This window comes from Mobula hypostoma, chromosome 14 (genome assembly GCF_963921235.1).
Source record: "Mobula hypostoma chromosome 14, sMobHyp1.1, whole genome shotgun sequence".
Classification (NCBI taxonomy): domain Eukaryota; kingdom Metazoa; phylum Chordata; class Chondrichthyes; order Myliobatiformes; family Myliobatidae; genus Mobula; species Mobula hypostoma.
Genome location: NC_086110.1, coordinates 12,173,067 through 12,195,286, shown reverse-complemented (window position 1 = coordinate 12,195,286; position 22,220 = coordinate 12,173,067). Strand labels below are relative to the sequence as shown.

Sequence of the window (22,220 nt, the reverse complement as noted above, 5' to 3'; positions counted from 1 at the left end):
GAAAATTATGGGTACTCCTCGAAGATCAGGCAGCATCCATTAAAAAAGAAATGGAGTTAACATGTCAGATGTCAGACCCTTTATTAGAACTTCAGAAGAGAGGAAATAAGTCAGTTTTTAGATTTATTGTGCTGAGAGAAAGACTAGGATTATAGAATGTGTGGCTGAAGAATTGGTGCAGGGGGCAGGGCTTCAGATTTGTGGATCATTGGTATCTCTTCTGGGAAATGTATGCCCTGTATAAAAAAGATGGGTTACACCTGAGCTTCAGGAGGACCAATATCCTTGCGGGCGGGTCTGATAGAGCAGTTGGCGAGGGTTTAAACTAACTTGGCAGAGGGATGGGAACCAGAGTGATAGGTTAGAGGGTGGGACAGTTGATGCAGTATATTGTGAGTCTGTGAGGAAAGATAGGAAGTGGATACAGCATAATTGTAGTCAGTTGGATGTGTTGAAGTGTGTCTTTTTTAATGCCGGAAGTATCAGGAACAAGCGTGGTGAAATTAGGATATGGATCACTACATCGAGTTACAATGTCACGACCATTACAGGGACAATGGTATCACAAGGGCTGCTGGATGTTCCAGGATTTAGATGTTTCAAAAGGTACAGGTAGGGAGTTAACTGTTTGGGGAGTAGCGTTGCTAATCAAGGATCGTGTCATAGTCATACTTTATTGATCCCGGGGGAAATTGGTTTTCGTTACAGTTGCACCATAAATAATAAATAGTAATAAAACCATAAATAGTTAAATAGTAATATGTAAATTATGCCAGGAAATAAGTCCAGGACCAACCTATTGGCTCAGTGTGTCTGACCCTCCAAGGGAGGAGTTGTAAAGTTTGATGGCCAGATCACAGTTGCAGAAAAGAAGGATGTCATGGAGGAATTGTCTACTGAGTCAGTATGGATGGAAGTCAGAAACAGGAAGGGAGCAATCACTATTGAGAGTATTCTATAGATGTTGCCGTAGCAACAGAGACACTGGGGAGCATATTGGGAAACAGACTTTGGAAATGTGCATAAATAAGGTGGTTGTCATGGATGACTTCAATTTCCCTAATATTGATTAGTACCCTCTCAGTGCAAAAGGCTTAGGGGCAGAATTTGTTAGGTGCAACCAGGGAGGATTTCTGACGTAATATGTAGACAGGCCAACTGGAGGAGAGGCCATACTGGATCTGACACTAAGCAATTAACCTGGTCAGTTGACAGATCTCTTTGTGGGTGAGCATTTTGGAGTCAGTGGCCTCAACTCCCTGACCTTTAACCTAGCTTTAACAGGGAAAAGAGCAGAGGTACAAGAAAATATTTAATTGGGGGAGGGCAAATTATGATGTTATTAGGTAAACTTGGGAGCATAAAGTGGAAACACATGCACTCAGGGAAATGCACAACAGAGATGTGGAGTTTGTTTAGGGAGCACTTGCATGGGGTTCTGAATAGGTTTGTCCCACTGAGGCAGTGAAAGAACAGTAAGGTGACAAAAAAAGTGGAACATCTAGACAAGAGGAAGAAAGAAGCATACATAAGGTTTAGGAAACAAGGAACAGACATGGTTCTAGAGATTTACAAATGTAGCCAGGAAGGAGCTTAAGAATGGACTTGGAAGAGCAAGGATTAGAAAGCATTGATGGGTAGGCTTAAGGAAAATCCCAAGGTGTTCTACATCTATGTGAAGAACAGGAGAATGGCAGCAGTGAGTGTAGGACTGATCAAGGGATAGAAAAGGAAACGTATACCTGGAGTTGGAGGGTGTGGTGGGGGGCATTAATGAATACTTTGCTTCGGTATTCACTAGTAGGAACCGTGATAAATGTGAGGGCAGTGTAACACAGCTGATATGCTGGGACGTATTGACATTAAGCAAGTGGATGTGTTGGAAGTTTTGAAAAACATTAGGATTGATGAGTTCCTGGGGCTGGACGGGATGTTATGGCCCAGATTACTATGGGAATCAAGGAAAGAGACAATTTTGAATGAAGTTGGCAGCGATATTGGATGTACGACATCTCTGGCAAGACTTTACTTCCTGCAAAGCGAAACCCAATGGCAGCGATGCTTCACTACCAGATGAATTCAACACCTTCTATGCCCACTTTGGAAGGGAGAATATAACTATAGCTGTGAAGATCTCCATAGCATATCTGTGAGATATCCCTGTGAAGAGCCTTACTAGGTACTCCATCGGGACCTTCCACCTTGCAAGGATTCACTCACTTTAAAGACAGCCTAACAGCCTGACCCTGTGATCTCTGTCTCAGAGGCCGATGTTAGGCTGTCTTTAAAGAGAGTGAACAAGGCAGAAGGTCCCGATGGAGTACCCGGTAAGGTTCTGAAAACTTGTGCCAACCAGCGGCGGGAGTATTCAAGGACATTTTCAACTTCTCACTGCTACGGGCGGACATTCCCACTTGCTTCAAAAAGGCAACAATTACACCAGTGCCTAAGAAGAATAATGTGATCTACCTTAATGACTATTGCCCAGTAGCGCTCACATCGACAGTGATGAAATGCTTTGAGAGATTGGTCATGACTAGATTGAGTTCCTGCCTCAGCAAGGACCTGGACCCATTGCAATTTGCCTGTTGCCACGATAGATCAACGGCAGATGCAATCTCAATAGTTCTTCACGAGGTTTTAGACCATCTAAACAATACGAACACCTATGACAGGATGCTGTTCATCGACTATAGCTCAGCATTTAACACCATCATTCCCACAATCCTGATTGAGAAGTTGCAGAACCTGGGCCTCCCTCTGCAGTTGGATCCTTGACTTCCCAACTGGAAGACCATAATCTGTGCAGATTGGTGGTAATATCTCCTCCTCGCTGGCGATCAACACTGGTGCACCTCAAGGGTGTGCACTCTCTCTATACCCATGACTGTGTGGCTAGGTATAGCTTAAATATCATCTATAAGTTTGCTGATGATACAACCATTGTTGGCAGAAACTCAGATGGAGACGAGAGAGCGTACAGGAGTGAGATATGCCAACTAGTGGAGTGGTGTCACAGCAACAACCTTGCACTCAATGTCATTAAGGCGACAGAGCTGATTGTGGACTTCAGGAAGGGTAAGACGAAGGAACACATACCAATCCTCATGGATCAGAAGTGGAGAGAATGAGCAATTTCAAGTTCCTGGGTGTCAAGATCTCTGAGGACCTAACCTGGTCCCAACATATTGATGTAGTTATAAAGAAGGCAAGACAGTGTCTGCACTTCATCAGCAGTTTGAAGAGATTTGGTTTGTCAACAAATACACTCAAAAGTTTCTATAGATGTACCGTGGAGAACTGCATCACTGTCTGGTATGGGAGTTGGGTGGGGGCTACTGCACGTGACTGAAAGAAGCTGCAGACGGTGGTAAATTTAGTTGGCTCTATCTTGGGTACTTGCCTACAAAGTACCCAGGACATCTTCAAGGAGCGGTGTCTCAGAAAGGCAGCATCCATCATTAAGGACCTCCAGCACCCAGGGCATGCCCTTTTCTCACTGTTATCAGGTAGCAGGTACAGAACCCTGAAGGCACACACTCAGCGATTCAGGAACAACTTCTTCCCCTCTGCCATCCGATTCCTAAACAGACATTGAACCCGAAAACACTACCTCACTTTTTAAATATATATTTCTGCTTTTTGCACAATTTTTAATCTATTCAATATATGTATACTGTTAGAAACATAGAACATGGGTGTAGGAGTAGGCCATTCGGCCCTTCGACCCTGCAACGCCATTCAGTATGATCATGGCTGATAATCCAACTCAGAACCCTGTACCAGCCTTCCCTCCATACCACCGATCCCTTTAGCCACAAGGGCCATATCTAACTCCCTCTTAAATATAGCCAATGAACTGGCCTCAACTGTTTCCTGTGGCAGAGAATTCCATAGATTCACCACTCTCTGTGTGAAGAAGTTTTTCCTAATCTCGGTCCTAAAAGGCTTCCCCTTTATCCTCAAACTGTGACCCCTCGTTCTGGACTTCCCCAACATCGGGAACAATCTTCCTGCATCTAGCTTGTCCAATCCTTTTAGGATTTTATACACTTCAATAAGATCCCCCCTCAGTCTTCTAAATTCCAATGCGTATAAGCCTAGTTGATCCAGTCTTTCATCATCTGAAAGTCCTGCCATCCCAGGAATCAATCTGGTGAACCTTCTTTGTACTCCTTCTATGGCAAGGATGTCTTTCCTCAGATTAGGGGACCAAAGCTGCACACAATACTCCAGGTGTGGTCTCACCAAGGCCTTGTACAACTGCAGTAGTACCTCCCTGCTCTTGTACTCGAATCCTCTTGCTATGAATGCCAGCATACTATTCGCCTTTTTCACCGCCTGCTGTACCTGCATGCCCACTTTCAATGACTGGTGTATAATGACACCCAGGTCTCGTTGCGCCTCCCCTTTTCCTAATCGGCCACCATTCAGATAATAATCTGTTTTTGCCACCAAAGTGGATAACCTCACATTTATCCACATTAAATTGCATTTGCCATGAATTTGCCCACTCACCTAACCTATCCAAGTCACCCTGCATCCTCTTAGCATCCTCCTCACAGCTAACACTGCCGCCCAGCTTCGTGTCATCTGCAAACTTGGAGATGCTGCATTTAATTCCCTCATCCAAGTGATTAATATATATTGTAAACAACTGGGGTCCCAGCACTGAGCCTTGCGGTACTCCACTAGTCACTGCCTGCCATTCTGAAAAGGTCCCGTTTATTCCCACTCTTTGTTTCCTGTCTGCCAACCAATTCTCTATCCACATCAATACCTTACCCCCAATACCGTGTGCTTTAAATTTGCACACTAATCTCCTGTGTGGGATCTTGTCAAAAGCCTTTTGAAAATCCAAATATACCACATCCACTGGTTCTCCCCTATCCACTCTACTAGTTACATCCTCAAAAAATTCTATGAGATTCGTCAGACATGATTTTCCTTTCACAAACCCATGCTGACTTTGTCCGATGATTTCACCGCTTTCCAAATGTGCAGTTATCTTTGATAACTGACTCTCGCATTTTCCCCACCACTGATGTTAGGCTAACCAGTCTATAATTCCCTGGTTTCTCTCTCCCTCCTTTTTTAAAAAGCGGGGTTACATTAGCCACCCTCCAATCCTCAGGAACTAGTCCAGGATCTAAAGAGTTTTGAAAAATTATCACTAATGCATCCACTATTTCTTGGGCTACTTCCTTAAGCACTCTGGGATGCAGACCATCTAGCCCTGGGGATTTATCTGCCTCTAATCCCTTCAATTTACCTAACACCACTTCCCTACTAACATGCATTTCCCTCAGTTCCTCCATCTCACTGGACCCTCTGTCCCCTACTATTTCCGGAAGATTATTTATGTCCTCCTTGGTGAAGATAGAACCAAAGTAGTTATTCAATTGGTCTGCCATGTCCTTGCTCCCCATAATCAATTCACCTGTTTCTGTCTGTAGGGGACCTACATTTGTCTTAACTAATCTTTTTCTTTTCACATATCTATAAAAACTTTTACAGTCAGTTTTTATGTTCCCTGCCCGTTTTCTCTCATAATCTTTTTTCCCCTTCCTAATTAAGCCCTTTGTCCTCCTCTGCTGGGCTCTGAATTTCTCCCAGTCCTCAGGTGAGCCACTTTTTCTGGCTAATTTGTATGCTTCTTCTTTGGAATTGCTACTATCCCTAATTTCCCTTGTCAGCCACGGGTGCACCACCTTCCTTGATTTATTCTTTTGCCAAACTGGGATGAACAATTGTTGTAGTTCATCCATGTGATCTTTAAATGCTTGCCATTGCATATCCACCGTCAATCCTTTAAGTGTCATTTGCCAGTCTGTCTTAGCTAATTCACATCTCATACCTTCAAAGTTACCCTTCTTTAAGTTCAGAACCTCTGTTTCTGAATTAACCATGTCACTCTCCATCTTAATGAAGAATTCCACCATATTATGGTCACTCTTACCCAAGGGGCCTCTCACGACAAGATTGCTAATTAACCCTTCCTCATTGCTCAATACCCAGTCTAGAATAGCCTGCTCTCTAGTTGGTTCCTCGACATGTTGGTTCAAAAAACCATCCCGCATATATTCCAAGAAATCCTCTTCCTCAGCACCCTTACCAATTTGGTTCACCAAATATATATGTAGATTGAAGTCACCCATTATAACTGCTGTTCCTTTATTGCACACATTTCTAATTTCCTGTTTAATACCATCCCCAACCTCACTGCTACTATTAGGTGGCCTGTACACAACTCCCACCAGTGTTTTCTGCCCCTTAGTGTTATGCAGCTCTACCCATATCGATTACACATCCTCCCGTCTAATGTCCTTCCTTTCTATTGCGTTAATCTCCTCTCTAACCAGCAATGTTACCCCACCTCCTTTTCTTTCATGTTTATCCCTCCTGAATATTGAATATCCCTGAATGTTGAGCTCCCATCCTTGGTCACCCTGGAGCCATGTCTCTGTGATCCCAACTATATCATATTCATTAATAACAATCTGCACTTTAAATTCATCCACCTTGTTACGAATGCTCCTTGCATTGACACACAAAGCCTTCAGGCTCGCTTTTACAACACTCTTAGCCCTTATACAATTATGTTGAAAAGTGGCCCTTTTTGATTTTTGCCCTGGATTTGCCGGCCTGCCACTTTTACTTTTCACCTTACTACTTTTTGCTTCTACCCTCATTTTACACACCTCTGTTTCTCTGCACTGGTTCCCATCCCCCTGTTGTGAACTAACCTCCTCTCTCTTAGTCTCTTTAATTTGATTCCCACACCCCAACCATTCTAGCTTAAAGTCATCTCAGTAGCCCTCGCAAATCTCCCCGCCAGGATATTGGTACTTATTTATTTATTTTTCTTCTATGTTACGTATTGCATTGAACTGCTGCTGCTAAGTTAACAAATTTCATGACACATGCCGGTGATAATAAACCTGATTCTCATTCTGATTCTGAATTCTTTGAGGAGGTGAGAAAACAAATTGATGTGCTTTATATTGGTAAGGCATTTGACAAGCTTCCCCATGGCAGGCTCCTTCAGAAATTCGGGAGGGGGACTCCTGTTCTTTGTGATTTTTTTCAAATAAATGACTTGGATGAGTAAGTGAAAAAGTGGTTAGTAAGTTGGTTAGTGGAATTGTCGATAGTATAGAAGGTTGTTGTAGGTTACAAAATGACATTACCAGGATGCAGAGTTGGGCTGCAATGTGGCAGATGGAATTCAATCAGGAAAGTTCAAGTTTATTGTCATCTGACTGCACATGTATACAACCAAATGAAACAGCATTCCTCTCGACCACGGTGCACCTACAATACATGTATCACACATAACACTTAAAACAAAATCTTCCCACAAATACAGTAATTTATTAAAATATAATTCAAAATGCATGTTGTGCCCAGCACAGGCAAGCAGTAATAGTGAACAGTAAACAGCTCACTATCCGAGTGATGAGACATCAGTGGTGGCAGGGTATTATTAATTTCACAGCCTAGGGAAAGAAGCTGTTACCCACCTGGCAATCTGAGTCCTGATGCTCCTGTACCTCATTCCTGACAATATTGAAACAGTGGTTGCAGGTGGATGGTAATGATACTTAACGATGTTTTGGGCTCTTCATATACATTGCTTTATATTTTATACTTTATTGTTGCCAAACAATGCTCCCAGTGAGTGTTCCAGCTTGTGGGGGGGGGGGGGGTGGTTGTGTAGAGAGACCCTGGCGATCCCCTCTGTGGGTTTGGAAGGTCAAACTTGAAGGTAGGGGACAGGGTTAATAGCAGAATTCTTACCAGTTTAGAGGAATGGAGGAATCTTGGGGTGCACGTCTGTAGATCCCTCAAAGTTGCTGTGCAAGTTGATACAGTGTTTAAGATGGCATATGATGTGTTGGCCTTCATTAGTTGGGGGATTGAGTTCAAGAGCCACAAGGTAATGTTGCAGCTCTACAAAACTCTGGTCAGATCACACTTGGAACGTTGCACACAAAATGCTTTTAGGAACTCAGCAGGACAGGCAGTATCTTTGGGAAAGAGTAAACAGTTGATGTTTTGGGCTGAGACCCATCACCAGGACTGGGGGGAAAGAAGAGATGAGATGTCACTTTCCCATAGGTGCTGCCTGGCCTGCTGAGTTCCTCCAGCATTTTGTGTGCATTACTTTGATTTCCAGCATCTGCAGATTTTCTCTTGCTTGGAATAATGTATTCAGTTCTGGTCTCCTCAATATAGAAAGGTTGTGGAAGCATTAGAGAGAGTACAGGGGAGGGTTACCAGTATGCTGCCTGGATTGAAGAATGTGTTTTATGATGAGTGGATGAGTGAGCTGGGGCATTTCTCTTTGAAGCAAAGGAGGATGAAACATGACGACAGGTGTACAAGATGATAAGGGGCATAGATTGAGAGGGCACAATTTTAAAGTGATTGGATAGGGGGATGTCAGAGGTATGTTTTTTTTAAACGGAGTGGTGGGTGTGTGGAATGTGCTGCCAGTGGTGGCAGTAGAGACAGATACATTAAGGATATTTAAGAAGCTCTTAGAATGACACATGGAAGAAAGTAAAACGGAAGACTATATGGAAGGGAAGGGTTAGATTGATCTTAGAGTAGGTTAGAAGGGTGGCACAACATTGTGGACTGAAGGGCGTGTACTGCGCTATATTGTTTTATATCCTACATTCTATATATCTTATTCATAGCAGAATTGTAGTCCAAACTACAATTTGGACTACAATTCCAAATTGGGAATTACAATTCCAAGTAGGGAGGAGGAGGAGATGGTAGCGTGACGCAGCGCGTGCGGCCGTTCCGAATTGATATCGTATCTGTGAAGTAGGATGCCGTGCATAATCCTGATTTGATAGAGACAGACGTGAAGAAGCATGGAGGAACATCTGGAGTAACTTCTGAAATGCCTGCTTTGCTGCCGCTGCTACTGTGTGATCGAGAATCTCCAGAGGGAAGGCCCCAAATCATCGGCCTTGCCTATTGCCTGTTGCTGGGGCTGGGGTCGAACGTTTGGCAGAGATGGTGCTCGATGCATCGGTGTCAGGGAGCTGATCGGAGGCTCGGAGTTTTTGGACAGACTCGGAGTCGGACTGTGGTTGGATGCTTCCGGGATGCTGCATTGGCAAGTTTGTGGCGCTGGAGGTTTTACCGTCTGTGTGAGATGATGAGACTTTCGAGAGATTCTGTGATTTTACCGTGCCCAAGGTCTGTTCTTGTCAAATTACGGTATTGCTTTGCACTGTTGTAACTATGTGTTATAATTATGTGGTTTTTGTCGGTTTTTCAGTCTTGGTTTGTCATGTGTCTCTGTGATATCATTCTGTATTATTTCTTAATGCATGCATTACTAAATGACAATAAAAGAGGACTGTGTGTCCTTATAATCTAAATCTAAAAAAACTGCACTAATGGAAAAGGAAAGCTGAGCTGAACTCTCAGCTGAATAACTGGCAGAAGGGGCCAGTTCTGTTGCAGATAGAATGAAAAGAGAAAGTTGTGAATGAAAAGAGCAAATTGGTCATTATGATATTGAGTCTGGAAGGCTAAAGAGTTCCTTTACAGAAGGTGAATTGCTTAAGCTTGCAATAGGCTTCATTGTAAAAATGTAGAAGTTCACGTACAGCAGTGTGTTGGAAAACCAAATTGGTAGGCAACCAGAAATCCAGGTTCACTCCTGTTGACTGAATAAAATACTCGGCAAAACAATCAACCAATCTTCATTTGTTTTCTCCAATGTAGAAGAAACTATATTGGGATACACCAATTATGATACATTAGATTGGGAGAAGCACTGGTAAAATGTTGCTTCAACTCAAATCTGTTTGGGTCCCTGGATCTTGGGTAGGGAAGAGGTGAAGGAACAGATATGGTGCTATAATTCCTTTAGTTTCATGGATAAGTACTGTAAAATTGAGAGTAGTTGATGGGGACAGAAGAGCAGACCTTGGTGTTGATAAAGGAGTGATCTCTTCAAAATACTGCTTAAGCTTGCAGTAAGGGAGGGGATGGAAATATGTGCTTTCTGATGGAATTTTTTTGGAGTTGGTAGAAATTGTAATGGATGACTGTTGAATGCAGAAGCAGGTGGGATTGAAGGGTATGATTTTGGGAACTCTGTTATTGCATGGTCTTGGTGAAGAGTGGGTGAGAGCAAAGATACAGGAAATAGATGAGATGGGGTCAACACCTCTGTCCACTGTGGTAGAGAGGAACAAGAGAAAATCTGCAGATGCTGTAATCAAAGTAATACACACAAAAATTCTGGAGGAACTCAGCAGGCCAGGCAACATCTATGGAAAAGAGTGCGGTCAACATTTTGGGCCGAGACCCTTCATCAGGACTTTGGAGAGGAAACTATGGTTCATTATAGGAAGAATGTGTAGGCCATGGAGAGGATACAGAGAGATTTACTTGGATGCTGCCTGGATTGGAGGGCATGTGTTAAGAGAAGAGACTGGACAAAGTAGGGTTATTTTCTCTGGAGTAGCAGAGGTTAAGGGGAAATTTGATAGGTTTGTAAGATTTATGACAGGCATAGCTAATGTCTTATCTTTTTTTACAGGGTTAAAATGACTAATAATAGCATGTATTTAAGGGGAGAGAGTGAAAATTCAAAGTAGATGTATGAGGCAAGTTTCTTTTTACTCAGTTGTGGGTGCCTAGAATGCACTGCCAGGAGTGATGCTGGAGTTAGACGTGTTTAAGGGGATCTTAGAGAGGCACATGAATATTGCAGAGAATATGGGATTATGTATCATTAATTAGTTTGGCACAACATCTCTGGTCAAAGGGCCTGATCCTGTTCTGTACTGTTCAGAGGCAACAATGGGGAGAGTCAGGGTGAGAACAAGAATAGTCAAGATGGCTTTGTGAGTTTCAGCATGTAATAAATGTGTAATAGTTTTTCTGTTAAAATATGTGTTGATTAATACAAAAGGAAGTTAAAAATAATTCTTTTAATTTGTCATTGCTACTGTTGCTTTTGCTACCTGTTAACCTTCCCTTGGGACTAAGGATGACTTCCTTTCACTTCAGTTCTGTGAATTCTGAGGTGTCGGGAGGGCCAAAGAAGTGGAGAAAGCAGGAAGTGCTTGGAGGGGGCAAGATGGTCATAGTTCGTGAAATTGCATGTTCCTTTCATTGCTCATGTCAGGCTTCTGTGTGTTTTTCCACTTTCAGTGATTCCCAGGATTCTAGGCAGCTGTTAACATTTTCTTCCAAAGAGGTTTTGGGGATACTTTCCTCTATCAGCACAGAGGAGGTAACAGACTAGGGAATAGAATGTCTGCTTTTGGAATTCTGGTGTCAAATATTTGAACAATATGACTTGCCCAACAGAATTGACTAAATGTAATTAGGCTCTCAGTATTGAGTGACCTTAGCGAAGATAAACTTTTTTTTGCTTCTCTTGCCTACGAATTTACTGAGGCATCATTAGTTGTGTTTCTTCAGTGCTTTGACATGCTTGAAGTAGGTAGATCAGGTCTCAGACATAAAGGAGGGTGAGAATCACTATATATATGTGTGTGTGTATATATGTATGTGTGTGTGTATATACATATACATCCATTAGTCTCGTGAGACCATGGATTTGTGTCTTGGAAGGTTTCCAGGACACAGGCCTGGGCAAGGTTGTATGGAAGACCGGCAGTTGCTCATGCTCTCCACACCACCGATGTTGTCCAAGGGAAGGGTACTAGAACCCATACAGCTTGGCACAGAGCATTGTGTGGTTAAGTGCCTTGCTCAAGGACACAACATGCTGCCTCAGCCAAGGCTCGAACTAGCCACCTTCAGATCACTAAACCGATGCCTTAACCACTTGGCCACGCGCCAACACTGCTGCTCAGTAAATCATGGGTTTTATGGTCTGGATAATATGAGCCACAGCATATCTTGGGCCCACCTCTCCAGGAAGTTTAGTGCATTGATCACCCCATTTAACAGAAATTAAAATTTTAAACTTTATAAGTAAATGCTTGTATCCATGGTATCCCGTGTATTATTTGTTTACTTTTTTATTGTTTGCACGATTTGTATTTTCTTCTCACATTGGATATTTTGTCATTTGTGGTTGTGTGGGGTTTCGCATGGATTCTATCATGTTTCTTTGTTTTGTGGCTCCCTGCAAGAAGATGAATCTCAATGTTGTATATGGTCTACATACTTTGACAATAAATTTACTTTGTACTTTGGACCATATCGTACTGTTTGCTTTAATGTATGATGAAATAAAATATTATCGATAGGCCTAATTTTGACAGTATTTACTAGTTCCACCCTTTCTACTTGTCTTGATGGGATCTCATGAGAATCTTCAATAAAATGACTGAAGGTATTCACCTGGTGTGTAGAGGAACAGATAAGGGGAAAAGTCAAGCAACTTGTTAATTGTCAGAGGTTTATGATATTGTGGGATGAGGGAAGTTGGGAGGTAAAAAGGTTGACTGGAGTTCTGAACCTCCAACTAGAATCAACAGTATGATTTGAGAGCCCATGATAGCTGGGCCCCTCTCCAAAGATGAACTGCTGATACTGAAAAGGGCTCCTTCCAGTTTGGTGCTTTGAGTACTAGTTGTAGGTAGTCTTTTCCTGCTAAAGAGAGGGAAAAATGCTGGTGAATGTGTTTCACTTTGTGTGTGTATGACATGGGCACTGTGGCTAAATAGCCGTAGTGTACAAAAAAGTGTGAGTGCTACAACACTTCTGTTTTGCTTTTTATGTCTGGCTACACTTCATCTTGGTAAATGAAACACAGTTAATAACTTACTTTTGCAATGAGGAATGGGAATGCCTGACCAGATACTTAGCCCTTTTGTTACCTTTTCTCATAATTGTTTTATTTAATCCTTTATCGGCTTTTTGAACCTCTAACATGAACTTCCTTGTTCCTGTTGACCTCTTCCACATGGTGTCCAGGTTGGTATATGTGAATTTGGGGTCCCACTCCTATCCCTGTAATAAATCTTAGGCACAACAACATTAAATGAAGTGGTAAACTTTCTTTACAGTGACTTCCAGCAGTAATGATATTTAAATTCGCAAACATGAGGAATTCTGCAGGTGCTGGAAATTCAAGCAACACACATCAAAGTTGCTGGTGAACGCAGCAGGCCAGGCAGCATCTCTAGGAAGAGGTACAGTCGACGTTTCAGGCTGAAACTCTTCGTCAGGACTAACTGAAGAAAGAACTAGTAAGAGATTTAAAAGGGGGAGGGGGAGATCCAAAATGATAGGAGAAGACAGGAGGGGGAGGGATGGAGCCAAGAGCTGGACAGGTGATTGGCAAAAGGGGTATGAGAGGATCATGGGACAGGAGGCCCAGGGAGAAGGAAAAGGGGGAGGGGGGGAAAGCCCAGAGGATGGGCAAGGTGTGTAGTCAGAGGGACAGAGGGAGAAAAAGGAGAGTGAGAGAAAGAATGTGTGTATAAAAATAAATAACGGATGGGGTACGAGGGGGAGGTGGGGCATTAGCGGAAGTTAGAGAAGTCAGTGTTCATGCCATCAGGTTGGAGGCTACCCAGACGGAATATAAGGTGTTGTTCCTCCAACCTGAGTGTGGCTTCATCTTTACAGTAGAGGAGGCCGTGGATAGACATGTCAGAATGGGAATGGGATGTGGAATTAAAATGTGTGGCCTCTGGGAGATCCTGCTTTCTCTGGCGGACAGAGCGTAGGTGTTCAGCAAAACGATCTCCCAGTCTGCGTCGGGTCTCACCAATACATAGAAGGCCACATCGGGAGCACCGGATGCAGTATATCACCGCAGCCAACTCACAGGTGAAGTGTCACCTCACCTGGAAGGACTGTCTGGGGCCCTGAATGGTGGTAAGGGAGGAAGTGTAAGGGCATGTGTAGCACTTGTTCTGCTTACAAGGGATAAGTGCCAGCAGGGAGATCAGTGGGAAGGGATGGGGGGGAAACGAATGGACAAGGGAGTCGCGTAGGGAGCGATCCTTGCGGAAAGTGGGGGGGGGAGAGGGAAAGATGTGCTTAGTGGTGGGATCCCGTTGGAGGTGGCGGAAGTTACGGAGAATATGTTGGACCCGGAAGCTGGTGGGGTGGCAGAAGTTACAGAGAGTAATATGTTGGAGGCGGAAGTTACGGAGAATAATATGTTGGAAGGTCTCAAAGCTCTCCGCTTCTTTTTGGATTCCAGACCTAATCAGTTCCCCTCTATCACCACTCTGATCCGTCTAGCAGAATTAGTCCTTACTCTTAATAATTTCTCCTTTGGCTCCTCCCACTTCCTCCAAACTAAAGGTGTAGCTATGGGCACCCGCATGGGTCCGAGCTATGCCTTGCTTTGTGGAACAATCTACGTTCCAAACCTATTCTGGTATCTGTCCCCCACTTTTCCTTCGCTACATCGACGACTGCATTGGCACTGCTTCCTGCACGCATGCTGAGCTCGTTGACTTTATTAACTTTGACTCCAACTTTCACCCTGCCCTCAAGTTTCCCTGGTCCATTTCCGACACCTCCCTCCCCTTTCTAGATCTTTCTGTCTCTATCTCTGGAGACAGCTTATCTACTGATGTCTACTATAAGCCTACTGACTCTCACAGCTATCTGGACTATTCCTCTTCTCACCCTGTCTCTTGCAAAAATGCCATCCCCTTCTCGCAATTCCTCCGTCTCCGCCGCGTCTGCTCTCAGGATGAGGTTTTTCATTCCAGGACGAGGGAGATGTCCTCCTTTTATTAAAGAAAGGGGCTTCCCTTCCTCCACCATCAACTCTGCTGTCAAACGCATCTCCCCCATTTCACGCACATCTGCTCTCACTCCATCCTCCCGCCACCCCACTAGGAATAGGGTTCCCCTGGTCCTCACCTACCACCCCACCAGCCTCCGGGTCCAACATATTATTCTCTGTAACTTCCGCCACCTCCAACGGGATCCCACCACTAGGCACATCTTTCCCTCCCCCCCTTTCTCTGCTTTCCGCGAGGATCGCTCCCTACATGACTCCCTTGTCCATTCATCCCCCCCATCCCTCCCCACTGATCTCCCTCCTGGCACTTATCCTTGTAAGCGGAACAGGTGCTACACATGCCCTTACACTTCCTCCCTTACCACCATTCAGGGCCCCAGACAGTCCTTCCAGGTGAGGCGACACTTCACCTGTGAGTCGGCTGAGGTGATATACTGCGTCTGGTGCTTCCGATGTGGCCTTCTATATATTGGCGAGACCTGATGCAGACTGGGAGATCGTTTTGCTGAACGCCTACTCTCTGTCCGCCAGAGAAAGCAGGATCTCCCAGTGGCCACACATTTTAATTCCACATCCCATTCCCATTCTGACATGTCTATCCACGGCCTCCTCTACTGTAAAGATGAAGCCACACTCAGGTTGGAGGAACAACACCTTATATTCCATCTGGGTAGCCTCCAACCTGATGGCATGAACATTGACTTCTCTAACTTCCACTAATGCCCCACCTCCCCCTCGTACCCCATCTGTTATTTATATACACACATTCTTTCTCTCCTTTTTCTTCCTCTGTCCCTCTGACTACACCCCTTGCCCATCCGCTGGGCTTCCCCCCCCCGCCTTTTCCTTCTCCCTGGGCCTTCTGTCCCATGATTCTCTCATACCCCTTTTGCCAATCACCTGTCCAGCTCTTGGCTCCATCCCTCCCCCTCCTGTCTTCTCCTATCATTTTGGATCTTCCCCTCCCCCTCCCACTTTTAAATCTCTTACTAGCTCTTTCTTCAGTTAGTCCTGACAAAAGGTCTCGGCCTGAAACGTTGACTGTACCTCTTCCTAGAGATGCTGCGTTCACCAGCAACTTTGATGATATTTAAATTGTTAGGTTTCTTTGAGACTTGACAATGTGTTAATTAGTGGAGGTTGATATCCACAGTAATATGTGTTTATTAATGCACTGTGCAGAAGAAAACCTTCTACTAACATTGCCAGGACACATGGGTGCAGCCTTCATCCCCCACCCCCACCACCCATTAATGCAGTAACGTTTTTGTAAATGTTTTAAGAGTAATAGAAACAAGAGAAAATCTGCAGATGTTGGAAATCTAATCAATACACACAAAATGCTGGAGGAACTCTCAGACCAGGCAGCATTTGTGGAAAAGAGTAAACAGTCAACATCTTGGGCTGAGACCCTTTCATCAGGATTGGAGAAAAAAAGATGAGATGTCAGAGTAAGAAGATGGGGCAGGGAGGAGATGGAGAAATATTTGAGACAGTGTGCCGCTTAATTGGGATAGGAGGCTTGCTGAATAGTTTCTAGCTCGCGTCAGTCGCATGAACTTGTGTGGCTGTTAGATACTACTAGGTGCTTAGAGTGAATAGTTTTTCCAAAGTGTCACTTGCATGTGTATTCAAAAACAGTGATTTTTCTCACTGATATTTGGTGAGTAATAAGCAGTAAGACAATTTGGAACTGTCTTGCTCACTAGTTTCAAGAATGCGGGCTTGGAGATGTCAGAAATGGCAAAAGTGAAAGTGAAATAATCTTACATTTAAAGTTAGCAACTATGAAGAATTTGAAAGTATCATCGTGATTGTTACAATGAAAATGAAGATTTGGAGGATACAGTTGTCAAAAGCATTGTCTGAAGGCAGTCCATTATCTGCACTAGGTGTCTGTTCTGATTTTGTTCATTTATAGTTAATCAAAAGAACAGGACAGTAGATATTGGATGAATTCCTCCATTGATAACTATTAGGTACTATCACAGTTTTATAGTGCTGTAGTAGTTCTGCTAGTGTTCTAATTTGTTATGCATTTCATTTAAATACATAATTTGTTACTCAATTGATAGTTTGTTTTATTTTATACTTCTTTAAAATCTATTTCCATAAAACTTTGTCTAATTGGGGCAGCTGTTTAAATTGGACTGAAGTGTTTGGTCTCAATGTGTCTCAGTTAACTGGAATCCACTGTATAATTGAAAAATTTGAAAATTTAATGTCCTGTTGGTAAGTGATTATACTCACGTTTTTCCTAAAATAATGAACTTGCTAATATTTATGGTACTATGCTATAAAGACTACATGGATTACAGTTATTTCAATGGAAGAGAAATGGCAAATGTCTGATTTTTTTCTTTTAGGATGTGTCTAATATATTGTAAGATGTTTACCTATGCATTTTTTTAAGTGGATTTTCTGATGAATAATAATTTCTTTAGAAGTAACTATAGTTTGCAGATTGGTAAAAGTTAGAAATATGGTTAAGCTTAACAGGTTTTATTTGTATATTGCAGCTTGCAATGAGTGAAAAAATAGGATATACTATCCAGATAATCAATCTTGGAGCTATTCTGTTTATACCACTATTTGTGCTCAAAGTGTTGACAACACCTACTGCAGGTTAGAAACTCTTTTACAATAGTTTTTTTTCCCCAAGAGTTGAAATTCACTATTTTTCATTTCTCCTCCATTGTTTCTTGTGCTTCTATTCTCACTCTCCTTCCCATTTTTTCTCTTGTTTGGTCTCATTTCTTTCATTTTTGTGTTTTCTTTTATTTCTTTCTGTCAGTTTTACTTGCATACGTACTTTACAACTATTGTCTTTATCTCTGAAACTACTGATATCATGAAAAGGGTGCTATTAAATGCTCACAACACATAATCTCCACCATTGTGTCAATACTTAGACAAAGTAATGGAATTTTCAGTAATTAAAGCAGATAAACAGTTCATCTTTCAGATTTAAAGACAATAAAAAGTCTTAACAAAACATGAAACACTTCCACAATATATCTTGGCCCGAAACCGCAGAGTCTAAAAAGCCGTATTAAAAGAGTGCTGAGCCAGTTTTTTATGAGGCTTCCTAACACTGAAGTTTTATTATTCAGATTAGAAATTGGCCATTATGTCAGAGATTGGAGGTTGGTGGCTGGCATATTGGTTGGTCAGGTATCAAACTGGAGAGAGCTGGTTGCTTTGATAGGTTAGTCATAAGTTAGTTAATTGTTTAATAAAGATCAGAACTGATAGTTTAGAGCAAGTAATTGGGTTAGTGGTGGTATTTAGTCAGATCAGTGATTGAAAGTTGGGGATGAGTGTGTGTTGAAGGTTAAATAGGGATCCCGGGATAGTAAGGAGCTTGGATGGTGCATGGAACCTACACAGGTAATAGGGAACCTGGAGAATATGATCAGTGATGTTGCAACAGGGGAATAAAAGTAATATTGGTAGGAGGGCAACCAACAATAAGAAAACTACAGTAAGGGAACTCTTTAATAGGGTATAGCTAGATGATAATGGAAGACAGACAGATGACCCAATAACACCAATTTTTTTCATATGTGGCTGTTATACTTTTAACGGGCAAAAGGATCTAATGCAATGAAACCAAATGATCACTAAAACATGCCATGTGTTGGAATTTATTGGTGTTTCTCAGGTAATTTGTTGAAATAATTACAAAATAGTTGTGTGCCAATTTTCTCTGGGGAATGTCTGTCAGATGCATGATCTTAATGAATCCCAGGTAAGCTTGTGCAGTGTATTAGGGCCAGTGTCTAACATTGTAGGTAGTAACTGCCTTTTTTTCCTTTCTTCAGTTGCAAGTGAAAAGGAAAAGCTTTACTGTAGAAAGATCTTACTTTCCAAGATGATAATTATATCCTGAGCAAATTTAGGAGAAAAATGTTTTTCTGGGCCAGCTGAACATTTTGAAAACTACTGGTTCAGTTACTGTTGGAATTAAGAAATGTTTACAATATCATGAATTGACTTTATGCAAGGGTGGTTTAAAAAGGAAATTAGATCAATGTATGTGAGACAATCTATGTTATAGTAATTGTTTGCAGAGCATGGTTTTTATACATTCAAACATTTCTTAAGTTTCTTCAGAAATCTTAAGATCTTAGACAATCATTGAGACAATCTGAGACTGAGACAATCATTTATTGAAACATTGGACTAGTAATTCATATGCTTCAATTGTTAGGGACCAGTAGGGTGGAGGGTAAATTTCCCAACAGCTTGATTGATAAAACCCGAAATATCTTAAATGGATCTTAGACCTTATTACCCAATCTAACAGTTGAAGCATGAACAGTGTTAAAGTGTATGGTGACTATTGAGGAAAAATGGTGAGAGAGCCAGTACTCATGTGAAAGATGGCTGGTGTGGATTGAGGATACTTTACAATCATAAAACTAGAATTAAGCAGGTAATTTTCAATTGATAAATGAGGTGTGCCAGGGATCATTGCTGATACATCATATGTTATATTAATGATTTGAATAAGGGAAGCATGCATATGTCCAAGTTTGCTGTTGATACATAGCTAGGTTGCAGTGTAGCTATGAGGAGGATGCAGAGGGGTTTTGGGAATATAAACTGGTTCACTGAATGGGCAAGGACAAGGTTGGTGGATTATAAAGTGAGATTTTGCAATTTGGTAGAACAAATAGAAAAATGAACTCGTGAAGGATTAAAAGTTGTTGGTGTTTAGACAGGCCTGGGTTCCTTGTATCTGAAGCATTTTGACTGGCTGCATCTCTGCTTGGTATGGGGACTCCAATGCATAGGATTGGGAAAAAAGAAATCACTGCAGGGAGTTGTAGAATCTGCCAGCTGCCTCATGGTTACAAGCCTCCCCACCATTGAAGACATCTTCAAAAGGTGGTGCATTAAGAAGGCGCCATTCCTCATTAGGACCCTCACCATCCATGACAAGCCCTCTACTCATTGCTATCATCAGGGAGGAGGTACAGGATTCTGAAGACGCACACTTAGTATTTTAGGAACAGCTTTTTCCCCTCCGCTATCAGATTTCTGAATGGTCCATGAACACTAACTCACTATTCTGTTTTCCTTTTATATTATTTAATTTTAATATATTTCTCACTGTAATTTGTAGTAATTTTATGTATAACACGGTAATAAAATGACAAATTTCATGACATTACAGTGATAATAAAACTGATTCTAAAGTTAACATGCATGTACAGCAAGCAATTATGTAGACAAATGCTTTGTTGGTCTTTACTTATGAGGATTTAAGTTCAATGATACAGATACCTTGCTCTAGTGTTACTTTGCCCTGATGTGACCACGTCTGGAATACAGTGCAAAATCTGGTTGTCTTACCTAAGAAAGGATATATATACAGTTGAGAGCGTGCAGCAAAAATTCACCAGATTAATTTTTAAGATTTGATAGTTTTGGAGAGATTCAGTTTTAGTCAACCAGTTATAGGAAAGACACGGTTAACTGAAAAGAGTGCAGAAAATATTTTTATGAGGATATTGCCAGACCTGAATTATAGGAAGAAGCTGGGCAGGCTGACTCATTATTCCTTGGAATGTAACAGAATGAGGTGTGACCTTATAGAAATATTCAAAATTATGAGAGGCATAGATAAAGTGCACGATAACCGTTTTTTTCTCAGAGAAGGGAAGCCTAAGACTAGGGGGCAGAAATTTAGGGTGAGAGATAAAAGATTTAAAAGACATCTGAGGGGCAATTTTTTTCTCGCAGAGGGTGGTGACTATTGAATGAGATGTTAGAGGAAGTGGGGTTGAGGTACATGCAGGGGCAGATCTTAAAGGGAAATGAGCCAACTGCGGAAAATAGGTATTAACTGGGTGGGTACCATGGTTGGCATGGACTCGTTGAGCCAAAGGGCTGTTTTTTTCCTTTCCTTCCTTTCTTTCCATCCCTTGATTCTTGCTGTTTTGCTCTGTTTCTGACTCTTGACTTCTTATGGGATTTGACAAAATAGATATAGGATTGGTTTTAACTGGCTAGTAACCAGGGGGGTCACAGTTTCAAAATGAAGATGGAAGTGAGAAGAAAGGTCTTTAAGGATATAGAACCACTGGAATTTTGCAGAGGGTTGTGGATATATAGAAAGATTGAAAAAATGAGTAGGAGTGTATTGGAGTTATAAGAAGATGTTGGACAAACTTTGATTGTTTTCTCCAGAACAGTAGAGGCTGAGGGAGGGAGGTGGTGACCTGGTAGAAGTACCTAAAAATGATGAGAAGAATAGACAGTCTTTATCTCAAGGTGGAAATGTTAAATACTAGAGGCCACAGTTTAAGGTGAGTGAGTAAATTTTGAAGGAGATTTAAAAGTTAAGTTTTCTTTTAGAGATAGTGGTGAGTGACTGGAACACACTGCCGGGAGAGGTAGAAGAAACAGATATGACACAGTGTTTAAGAGGCATTTAGACAGATACTACTTATGTGCAGGTGGGGAATAATGGAATATGGACAGTGTGTGAATAGATAAGATTAGATTAGACTAGCATTATGGTTGACACAGATGTTGGCTGAAGGTCCAATTTTCAAGATACAAATGTATTTATCATGCATACATTGAAACATGTTCCTGTGTTGTACTGTTCTGTTAGTAGGTCATTTGATCCTTTGAGTTTGCTGTATCACTTGGTATGGCCATAGCTGGTCAGTTATCCTAATATTGTATTCCCACTCCCTCCACCATAATATTTGATGCCTGTTGCTTCTAGAAATTATCTCTACCTTTCTTAAAACTATTTAGCAGCTTGGCCTTTACAGATGTCTCTGGCAGTGAGCTCCTCATTTTCCCATCCTTTGATTTTAAATATCTCTCTTTGCCTCAGTCTTGCCCCATAAGCTGCATTCAGGAGAAGCATCCTCCAAATAGCCCGTCTGTATAGCAATGTTAGAAGTTTCAGTTAAATCCATTCCCATTCTTCTATACTCTATGAATACAAATGTTATTTATTTAACTTCTTAAATGGCAAGCGGTCCTGTCATCCTAGCAATCTGTCCGGTGAACCTTTGCACTTCCTCTATGACAAGTGCATCTTTTCTTGGTACAGAGATGAAAACTGCACAGAATATTCCAAGTGTACTCTCACCAAGGCCTTATATACTGTGCCTGTAAAGAGTATTCACTGCTCTTGGAAGATTTCATGTTTTATTGTTTTACAACATTGAATCACAGTGGATTTAATTTGGCTCTTTTGATACTGATCAACAGAAAAAGACTACAAAATGATCTAAATTAATTACAAATATAAAACACAAAATAATTGATTGCATAAATATTGAACCCCTTTAATATGACACACCAGATCATCACTGGTGCAGCCAGATGGTTTCAGAAATGACATAATTAGTTAAATGGAGATCACTGTGTGCATTCAAGGTGTTTCAATTGTTTGTAGCAAAAATGCACCAGTACCTGGAAGGTCCATCTGCTGGTGAGTCAGTATCCTGGCAAAAATGAC

At 41.9% G+C, this 22,220-nt stretch overlaps 1 protein-coding gene across 4 annotated transcripts in view; it reads left to right on the top strand.

Annotated features, from left to right (window-relative positions):
* LOC134356440 (diacylglycerol O-acyltransferase 1-like) overlaps nucleotides 1–22,220 on the top strand; it is a 119,425-nt gene that overhangs the window by 23,405 nt on the left and 73,800 nt on the right. For all 4 annotated transcript variants that reach the window (XM_063067388.1, XM_063067387.1, XM_063067389.1 and 1 more), the window contains exon 6: nucleotides 17,248–17,353. In XM_063067388.1, coding sequence (XP_062923458.1) covers nucleotides 17,248–17,353 — 106 coding nt within the window. The remainder of the gene's footprint in view (nucleotides 1–17,247; nucleotides 17,354–22,220) is intronic.